The sequence below is a fragment of the Podarcis vaucheri genome, assembly GCF_965113315.1.
Source record: "Podarcis vaucheri genome assembly, chromosome: 11".
In the NCBI taxonomy this organism is placed as follows: Eukaryota; Metazoa; Chordata; class Lepidosauria; order Squamata; family Lacertidae; genus Podarcis; species Podarcis vaucheri.
This window is the reverse complement of record NC_138749.1, coordinates 49436080-49446628: the sequence shown is the minus strand read 5'-3', so window position 1 is coordinate 49446628 and position 10549 is coordinate 49436080. Positions and strand designations below refer to the sequence as shown.

At 43.6% G+C, this 10549-nt stretch overlaps 1 protein-coding gene across 3 annotated transcripts in view; it reads left to right on the top strand.

Moving 5' to 3' along the window:
• Positions 1-416: 416 nt before the first annotated feature.
• The window catches only part of ZNF608 (zinc finger protein 608), a gene marked incomplete at its 3' end in the record, with an annotated part of 124605 nt that continues 114472 nt past the window's right edge, over positions 417-10549 (top strand). For 2 of the 3 annotated variants that reach the window (XM_082191535.1, XM_082191537.1), the window contains exons 1-2: positions 417-766; positions 3904-4936. In XM_082191535.1, the coding sequence (XP_082047661.1) occupies positions 4064-4936 (873 nt within the window). In that variant the 5' untranslated portion in view covers positions 417-766; positions 3904-4063. Of the gene's footprint in view, positions 767-1700; positions 3089-3903; positions 4937-10549 lie in introns of those variants that run through there. The other variant, XM_082191536.1, reaches the window with a different exon arrangement.

Sequence of the window (10549 nt, the reverse complement as noted above, 5' to 3'; positions counted from 1 at the left end):
ACAAATAAATGAGTGGAGGAGTCTCCCTCTTGCTTCCCTGCAGGAGACGCGGCTTGCGCTTCTCCTCACCCGCTTTGCTGCTCCTTTAATTTAAATAAAATGTATAGGCTAATGCCGTAATTGAAATGGGAAACATGATTTGTATCTTGCTGTAGCAGGAGGCTGCCTAGTGGAGCCCCCAGCGCAGCCGGGCGATTGCAAAATACAAGGCTTTTTCTATGTGTGTGTGTGTGAGCACGCGCGTGCATTTCTCACCCCCCCTCCGGCAGCCGAGAGGAGCAGCTGTCCAATCAGAGAGCCCGGTTTCATAAAAGCTGGCCTCTGATTGGACGGATGGGAAAGGGCATTGGGAACAAAGAAAAGTCCCTTTTCAGGTACAGAGTCTATGCTTGCTTCACACTCTCTGCTTTCTCTGCAGTTCTGATTTCTGCTGCTCGCTGCTTGCAGCTGAGCTGGTTTGTGCAGTGCGCTCTCTCATGTGTGCATGGCGAGAGGCTGTGTGTTTTGCAGGGATTTTTATTTTATTTTTTTTAATTAAAAAAAAAATCCTCTTTTTATTTTAAAGGTCCATGACATCTGGTGCTGTTTTCTTCCAACAAACACAACAACAACAAAAAACCAAAAACCCATAAATCTTGTTGAAGAAATCTAGCCTCTCTCTTCTTTTTTTAAATGTTTTTTTCCTCCCAACATAAAAATCGGCTGCAACCAAAACACACTCAATGCAGTTGTAGAAGGAAAAGGTCAACTCGATTCAATACAGACCGTAAGTACGGCTGCGTGGTGTCTCTGGATAGCACTTTAGAGGGGATATATATAAACATATACTGATATATATTTATATCTATCCATAGGAAAGGGGAGTGAGTGTTAAGAAATGTGTGCAACCTGGTGTATTCGGGCTTAGAAATAAAAACCCACGATCATGGTGAGGAATATTTAGGAGAGGGATGAAAGCGTCGCACAAATCATCCTTAACGTGCACTGGAAGGGAGGGGTCGCGTTAAATATATTACCTTTTTTCTTGGAGGGGGTGGGTGTTACTGACCAAATAGGGAGAATAGAAATTGACATAATTATGGACCTTACCTGTTATTCACACCTTCCCCCCTCCAAAGAAAAAAAGATCGGAGAGATCTTGTGTTAAAATACAAAACAAGCTCTCATTTTTTTGGAGGGGGGGGGGAGGAAATGTCCTTCTGTCACATTGGAACAAATGTTTGCAATGCTTAAAACCGGGGCGGCCCGTGTGATTTTGGCGCAGTGAGCGAGTCAAAAGAAACAGCCTCTTCTGCCCACCTCCTCCCGTGTAAAAAAACAAACAACCAAATAAATAAAAACGCAACCCCCAAAACTGCCACGGCCCGATAGAGATCCGCGAAGTGGTTCGTTGCGCTGGCATTTTATTACAATGAAATAAAAATAGATCGCCTTGCAAAGGACCCTCCCAATCCTTGCAGTATTTTGGGGCTTCGTACCTGCAAGCTGTGCCAGCCCTCGAGGGAAAGGGAGAGAAAAATCGACCTTATTTCCAAACCCCCCACCGCATTTATTTCCTTTTTAAAGACCAGATCAGTATTTTCTTGATACGGTTGTCAACCCCCCCTTTTTTTTGTTCTCACGACGACCAATTGAGCCCTTGATCCTCACGTGATGTGAAAAGCTTGAACTGTAACAAAATCGCTCCTTTTAGGTGGTTGGTGGCTCCTTCTCCCTCGCCCATCCCCCGCTCTCCCGCGCCCTCCTCCTCCTTCTTGCCTGCTGCGTTCCTTCCTTCCTTCCTTCTTTCTTTCTCGCCTGCCTCTCTCTTTTTTTCCACCCTTCCCCCTCCCCGAACATACATGCAACGCTCCGCTTTTCCAATCTCTCCGCAATTCATTACAGCTTTTAGCTTTCCAAGCGCCAGCTAATTAAAAAATACCCAGCCAAGGCGAGGAGGAGGAGGAGGAGGGGAATAAATGAAAACGATGAACCAGGGTTTGCTGGAACGATTCTGAAAAAGAGAGAGGGGGGTGGAAACTCTCTGTCCTGAAAACAAGGTCGCCCATTTTTATATCTCTGGACTCTTAATTACTGAATTACCCACCACATGACTTACTCACGCCTGCAAACACCCAAACCCTGAAAAGCAATTGCAATCCGATTCCCCACCCCCTTTAAACTTTAAATGGTGGGAATATTTTGCTTCCTTTTTTTTTTTTGCAAAGGATCCCTTTCCATCCGCACTCCCACCAAATCTTCTGATAACTGGTTTATCAGGCTCTGCTTTTATTCCCTCCCTTTTCCTCTCTTTCCCTCCCCCCTTCCTTCTCTCTCTCTCTCTCTCTTTCTCCCTCCCTCTTTCCCCCTCAAGTTAGTTCAAGAAGTCAGATCTGTCAGGACGGGAGGGGGGGGGGAATGCCACTTCCCGACTAACAGGCGGAATCCAGCCCAGATTTTCAGTCCTCTCTCTGCCCCCCTCCCTCTCTTTCACTAATTTTCCCCGATGTTAGCACATTCTGCCTTGTAAGAACCCGGACGCCTGTAGGTTTTCTTTCATGGGATCATTATTTACTGATCAGGATGGCTGCAGAATCGGGAACTGACGACGGGATGTGAAGTTGGAGGAAAACAATTTTGCAACCTTTTTAATTTTTTTTTTTTTGCTACAATCACATCATCTTGGTGCTTTGCTCCAGCAAGGGAGGGGAGAAAAGGATTTTTCTTTTTTCCTGGGGGGTGCTTGAGGGCTTCTGATGTTGTGAATGTGAAATGCTACCTTGCAAGCCTGTGAAGTTGTGAGCAACCAAATATTTTAAAGGAGGAAAAAAAACCACCAAATCTCCAAAGAAAAGGTGGTGGTAGTTTTGTGTGTGTGTGCGTGCGGGGGGGGGGAGGACCTCTGTTTTCCCCCTCATTGCCAAAGTGGAAATATGTTCCTCGACGATTACTCTGGCAGAAATGTTACTTTGGTTTCTTCTACGTGATCACTTGCTCTTTTAAGGAAAATGAAATGGGGGAGCTGACTTTTTTGCTGAGACCAGTGAGGAGAGAATTTTGATTTGCTGGCTTAATTTTTTTTTAATAAAAAAATGATAAAGGATTAAAGGTAAGCAATGTACGTAATATGTATGTAAATAAATTTGGACACTCAGCCATTGGAAATGGGCAGATTCCTTTGAAAATAATTTTAGCTAAGCTGTGTCAAACACACACTCATTTGCGGTTAGAGGCCGCCTTGGAAGTAGATCATTTAAAGTGTATGTCTTAATCAGTTTCCTGTACAGTCAGTAATACTATATTTAACAGATGGAGCCGTAGGTGACCTAAGACGACATTAGGACCACTTTTAGAAATGTTATCTTCTGTGCATTTTAAACAGAAATGGTGCATTCACCTTCCCTCAGGTAAACAAAAAAAAGGCTAAAATGAATATGCACTTTCATTGGCTCTTTTTGTGTGTGTCAGTAACCTCCTCCGTCCCCGCCTCCCTCACAGAAACAAGATAATCTAATCTAGAGAAAAGTCACAAAACTTGAAGGGGGCTGGTTTAAAATAACAAAATTTTTGGAATGCATTTTGGGAGGGAAGCTGATCTCTCTCTCTTTGTGCCTAAGTGATCCAGAATCACATTCACTGCTTGGCATTTTTTTGTGGATTTAAATCTGTCAACTTTAAAAGGGTTTTGTTTTGTTTTTTTGCTGTGGTTTTTGTTTTTGGTACATGCCATTTTAAAGAGTGATCTTGGATGATGGGATGCAACTCTAGGGAAGATGCTCATTATCAAAGGCTTCAGTTTATCAGACCTCTTTAAAATTAATATATGGAGTGTCTTTTCTGTCTCCCTTGCCTCTATATTTTTAATTTTATTATATTCTGGTAACACCCAGCCAAGAAATATTCGACTTTTCCCCTTCCTCGCAGGAAAAGGTGGACCTGGACTTCAGGGTATCTACCCAAATATACCTGGGGAAGGAAGGCGAGAAGAATTACATTTTAAAAAGGCCCACGGAGATAAACGAATGTCCCCCCATCTCCAAAGGAAAGTTCGTCTGATTTTTACTCCAGAGGTCTCATATTCAGGATGTCATTGAACACTTCCGCTGCTGGCAAAGGTGTGGATCCAAACACGGTTGATGCTTATGACAGTGGTGATGACTGGGAAATTGGGGTTGGGAATTTAATCATCGATTTGGATGCTGATTTGGAGAAGGACAGACAGAAATTTGAGATGAATAATTCCTCGAGTTCCAAGGATTGTGGGGGTCTCGCTTCCAGTGGGGTGAACGCTACCTCCGCTTTAGCTGATGGCCTAAAATTTGCTTCCGTCCAGCCCCCCGCCCCGCAGGGGAATTCTTCACACAAAGAAACGAGCAAGTCAAAAGTGAAAAGGAGTAAAACTTCGAAGGATGCTAGTAAATCTCTGCCTTCTTCTGCCTTGTATGGGATTCCTGAAATCAGCAGCGCTGGCAAGAGGCAGGAAGCCCAAGGGCGCTCAGGCGAGGCAGCTGGCATGAATTCAGCGCTGGGTCAAAGTGTGAGCGCCAACTCAAATGGCAATAACAACACCAGCAGCAGCAACGGCAGCGGCAGCGCTATTGCTTCCTGTGGGAAAAATAATAAAGAGGAGAAGGCAGGTAAAGCCCAGGGCAGCAGAGGCTCCAAGCGGGATAAGGATGGAGGGAAATCCAGGAAGGACAAGCAACTGGACCTGCAGCAGGGACACAACAACAACAACAACAACGGGAGCCAACCTCCCCCTGGGCACTTGTATGGCTTTGGGACCAAGGGAGGTGGCGTTGGGAGCAACAGCCCTTTCAACTGCGCCGCCTCCGCCGTGGGGGATGTGAGCAAAAGCGCCCCAGATTCAGGGTTAATGGGGAACTCTCTCTTGGTAAAGAAAGAAGAGGAGGAGGAGGAAAGCCACAGGAGAATCAAGAAGCTGAAAACAGAAAAGGTAAGACCATGTGCTTTCCCGCCCCTTCCTTCTTGTTTGATGAAACTTCCCACAACTTCTGCCCAGCTTCTTGCTCTGTTTGCCTATAACATTTCAAACTCCCTTTCTCGGTTTCCCCCAGTCACCTCTTGGCACCCTGGAGTAAATCTTACCTGTTTGCGGTTTGTTTGGGTATTTATTTTGTTGTTGTTGTTGTTCCGGGGGGAAGTACCAATGCATTGTGGTTCTTAATTTGTTTTGGCTTTGGCGTTTGTTAATCTTGCTGTTTGAAATTGCATATTTGTTGACTGTTCTTCATTGCCTACACTCAAAGGGGGAAAAAGTGGTGTCCCTTCTGCCCAGGTGTCGAGAAATTCCTACCCCCACAACAGCAACAAAGGATGCAGAGCAGATATTGGAATCTTCTAATGCCATGGGTTTGAAGGATAATCCCAAAGAGTTATTGCATTTTTGGTTTTTTTTTTGGGGGGGTGGAATAATAAGGTGGAGAGTCACTGCTGCTCCTACCAAAGCCAGGAAGCCCTACATAATTCAGAAACTGCCATGAGGAGTGCTTTGTCAGCAGGCATGCGGTGTGCGGATAACCTGTTTGGAAGGAGGGCAGTGGGGGAGGGGTCCCGCGCTGTACCCAGATCTCTGTGTGCAAAACCCTCTTTTCCAAATATAGGAAAACATGTTGTCCTCTGCCCAGCAGTCTCCTTCTCTTATCTGCATTCTCAAGGAGTTCCTTCATGTGAGCTGCCTGTTTGTTGAGTCGTTGAAAAATGTGTGTGTGTTTTTCTCCCTCCCCACTGAAGTCTGAAGGATGTTCTCTGAGAAGGATAAATGGCTTTGCATTGTGAAGGGAGGTGGAGGGGACTGGTTTCTCTGGGCTATTGTTATTGCTCACTGGGGCAGCGTTTGGTGTAAGCAAGGATTGTTCTGCATCCAGAGGACAGAAGGTTCCTTTGTCATCTAGGGAGCTATTGTTGGCTTATAATTAAGAGTCAAATTAATTCTACAGGTTGCTTAAACAAAGACAACCCCTCCCCACCAGCCCACCAGCCCTGCTCCCCACTCCAGAAAGAGCCCTGCTGGGTAATAGCTGGCGACATGATTGCACACAATCATTCAGACATTATTCCCATTTCAAGTTTCAGAGCTGGATAACTTTCTGCGTTGAGTGCAGGAAAGTTGTGTACAGGTGTTCAGAAGCACTGGCTATGTTGGGCCAGGTCTGTGACTCTTGTGCGGCGCATAATTCTCTAGAGAATCCTGTGCTTGTTAATTCCCCCCGCATCCCTAAGACATGCTCAAAATGATCTCACTGTAACAAATGCCTGTTTGATTTTTATTTTATTTTTTGCAAATTACAGCTTGGACAAGATCCCATTTGCCTGCAACGTAATCTGCACAGCCTTCTCTCTCTCTCTCTCTTTCTCATTTAGAGTGTTGAGTTCTGGTTGTGTCCTTCTTCACTTGCAAACATGGCTCTGAATGGTCTCTGTGTAATTCTTTCCTAGCTGCAGATGTGTGGGGAGTTTGGGGGGAGAGAGAGAGACCCAGATTGGTTGACTTCCTAAGGTATAAAGTGCAGTCTGTGTTCTGGCTTAGTGAAATGCTTCTGCTGTGCTCTGAAAGCTGCCCTAAAATCTCAGGCTCCAGTGTTGTTGTGTGTTTTTTTCCTTTTTATTAACTCAGTACAGTAGGCACTTGCTTTTGTTGCCAATAGCCTTCAAATTGCAGTTCTCTAATCTGCTTTAACTATCTAGATAAATTGCCCTAATCCAGTCTTCACAATGCTTGTGGTTAAAGAGTCAGAGCCATTTGATTGGATTCAGTGGATGGCTGGAATGTGGGAGGTGCTGCCCTTTCCTAACCTCCTTAGCCTTTTAATCTTTCAGCCAAATGTTCACATTCAACAATTTTGTTTAGCTGGCAATCTGAACATTTCAGTATCTCAAAGGCTGCTGTCATGGCAACAGGAGATTAGACAGTGGTGTGGTTTTCCTCCCCTCCCTCCCTCCTTCCCACCCCCCACCCCCTTGTGTGTGTGTTCCTTTTCATTCCAGTCACACAGGAAATTATATGAGGAATGAATTCATATACAAGCAAAGTACATTTCAGCCAGTGTAATGTAAATGAGGTAATGTGTAAACTAGGAACAAACCTGTCTGGAGGAGCTGTTTCCCCCCCCCTTCTCCTTTTGCCAAAGGAGCACTTCTTATTTCAGCACTTGCCTTTATAGAATCGGTGGAGTTTGAATTACCAGTAACACCCACTGCTGTTGGCTCAAACTGACTTTAATGACTTCACTTGTTAGAGCCCTGCAGTGATGCCCCATTGTCTGCCACACTGGTGTGTTGGCTTACTGTCTAAAAGCATCCTTCAGGGTTTTTTTACTTCGGGGAGAAATTCCTTTCAATCAAATATTATGTGTCTGGATGTGAAACCTTGCTGCAAAAGGATGTGGCACTTTGTGGTGCTGTTTCCTTCTCCTCCCCTTTCTCTCTCTCTCTCTCTCTTTTTAAAAAGATAACCAAGCATAGTCCTTGCCGAGGAAAAAGAAGAAGATATATTTGGGGAATTAAAATCGAATCTTTCCTCTGTCCAAAGATGTAGTAGATACGTGACCAGCACACAAATAGCATCCCTTTAGGACTTGGCATGGATTTTCCAGCAGTGGGTGGCTGAATCAATTTCCACACTTAAACTGGCATCTCCCTTTAAATAGCTTCTGAAATTTATTAATAACTGAATATTCAAAACCTTTGTCTTCTCATCTCTGACGGCGCTTAGCTCTCTAAAAAGCAACAGCCACAACATGGAAAGCCGAGAGCAGATTCCCAAGAGGCACAATTGCTATTTAATTTTAACGTTTTGCTTAAAGAGTCTATTTGGGGGTTTGCTTCTTCTGTTTCTGTACTGCAGAAAGTCACGCAAAATCACGCCCAACTGAATCCAATGAGTGTCTTCCTCTCTCTTAAGAGATGCCACTCCCTTGATGTGTAGGTAGAAGATGTGAGTATCTTGGAATTTAAAAAACGTCTGAGGTTACATATTTGTTCAGCCCATTTGGTGGTTAACACACCACCGACATGTGTAAATAAGTAGAACAATGGGAAAGGTTTGAGTGTCTAGTTGTGACAGGTAGGCCAAATACTCATGTCAGGCTTGGAATGTTAAAATCTGGCCCCTTTCATCATTGCCAAATTTGTAGGAAGTTACAGAAATTGCCAATCAGCATGAGTGCCCCTTTCTTTTATGGTTTATCAATTTCTGCTGCTGTTACCCTGTGAAAATTTTAAGTAGTCTTCAAGAACTTCCCATTTGATTTATATGCTGTGTGTGCAATAATTGTTCATTGTGCACGTTTACCAAAACTGGTACAGTGTGTGTATAAAAACACACACCCTTAGCCTATTAACACGCAATTGCTAGCGGCTGATTATTGTGGCCAGCTTTTCGCATTTTCTGTACCGTCATGGGACACTTGACACGTTTTTCTTAAGAATATGTTTTGACTCAACGGCCTGGTTCGCACGTCATATTAAACCACAGTCAACGTTAAACCATAGTATAATCTGAACCAGCTAATGTACAGTTCTCCAAAGTCCTCCTCTCTCGCTCCGAGAGCAATGAACCACAAGTTTTCTGCTCTAGGCGATCACAAGTGGTAGACAAAGTTTCCTCTCTTCTTACTGCTTGCAATTTGTTTTTTTTTTTGGGGGGGGGCAAACCCAAAAGCCCAGGTTAGGGCAACACAACGTTCTTGGGCGTCTTGGTTGGGTTGGTACCTCCAAGTGCATCGCAGCCAGGAGCAAAACTCTGTGCACACCAGCAGCTTTAACGTGATGTGCAAACGCTAGCCTATGAGTTTATGAAGATGTGTGTGTGTTTTAATATGCCGGCTAATGCTGCTGTTTAGAGGCCATTTATTCACTGCCGGGAGAAGCAAAGGGCAGAAAGGTCACTGGTTGTAATTAAGGAACAAAGTCCATTGTTGCTGGACAGCAAACTGTTTTGAAAGCTACATAAGGGATTTAGCTGTCGAAAACATTGATAACTCTTGGGCGCTTCATAATCAGCCCTGCTCCGGGTTCTTAATGCTCTATAGCGCTGTCTAGTAGTGTGACGACGTTTTTCTGGGTCTAGCTGAAGAGGTGGTGGCCTTTGGCTGAGGAAAGCTTTCTGTATGAACCCAGTGACCTCTCAGGCCAGATTCATTCTGTATTGAATTCCTCTGCAAGGTTAAAGTAACACTGAAACAATGGGCCCTGAGACATGCATAAAGCGAAGCATCTAAAGGAATGTGGTTGTTGTGAACCACTTGAGGGGGGGCATGTAAATTTTACACAGGACATTACTTAATCTTACCATATATATATATATTTTTAAAAAAAACAACTTCATGAATGCCCAGTAAAAGAAATGAAAGGAATTTTAGGATGTGTTTAGCTTCAGCTTGCTTTGCGTGCTTTAATTAGGAGTATATAAATACTTTTTTGAGCGAAGAAGCAGTTTATAGCCCAATAAATGAAAACGCGTTTTAAAAGTGCTAAGCAAAACTCTTGTGTAACCACAGAGGTGTTCAATAACCAGATTTCAAGTAACACGCAATGTGCCATCTGTTCCCAGTTTGCAATCTAAAAAAAACATGAGTTGAACAAACGTGAGATTTGCTAACATTCCCCTCCCCCCACTTTTTTATTATTTAAAACATTCACCTGTAACTTTGCAGAAAGGCAGTGAATTTCTAGAATACAAGAAAGCCAGGGACAATGTGTGCCCATACGCATATTTCAAACCTCTATACTTTTAAGAAAAGCTTAGTTTTAGTTTATCGCTGAAGAATTGAGAACAGGGAATTAGCTCCAACAGCCCAACAAGGACCAGCTTTTCAAAGATCTCATTATTTAGCAAGTGCTTGAATTATTATGTCCATTCCCTCCCCCCCCCAGAGGCAAGAGAGAGGAAAAAAGGGAAACAGAGGGAGGGCAGGAGGGAAAAACATTCCCAAAGGATAATTTTAGTAGGTTATTACCAATTACCTAATGGTATACATGATAAAAGCTGCTCACTGAAATTTCCAGGAAACAGACGCTTTAAGAAAGTTAACTGAAATTGTTGCATTAGGTGCAGAAAAACATTTGAAAGACAAAAGCTGAATTTCTGAACTGTTAGGCAATAGGATTCTTGGCTGCGGACTGTGCACCTTGGAAAAAAAACACATCTTCCTGTCTTTGTTTGAGGTCTGTTATTGAAGCTAATGACTGGTCTTGTGTTGCCTTGAGATAAATGGCATTATCTCTTGAGTAGGCTGACAGGGAACAGACATGTTAATGGTGAAGCTGCGGGGAGGATCTGCTGTAGTTCTGACAAAAGAGTTAAGCGTGGACCCCTGGTTGTGATCATTAACACATAATGCATTTCTGCTTTTCCTGGCAGGTCTGTGATAATTGGAAAGCTACTTTTTCCAACAATCACTTCAGCCCCCAAACCGATCTTCCAGTATATATCTCTGCCTGCAAAAAAAACTTGTGAACCTTTGGTTAGAAAAAGAGGAACACTGTTTAAATATCAACAATTACATCCTGATATTTACAGGAGCATCCTTTAAAAAATAAATAATAA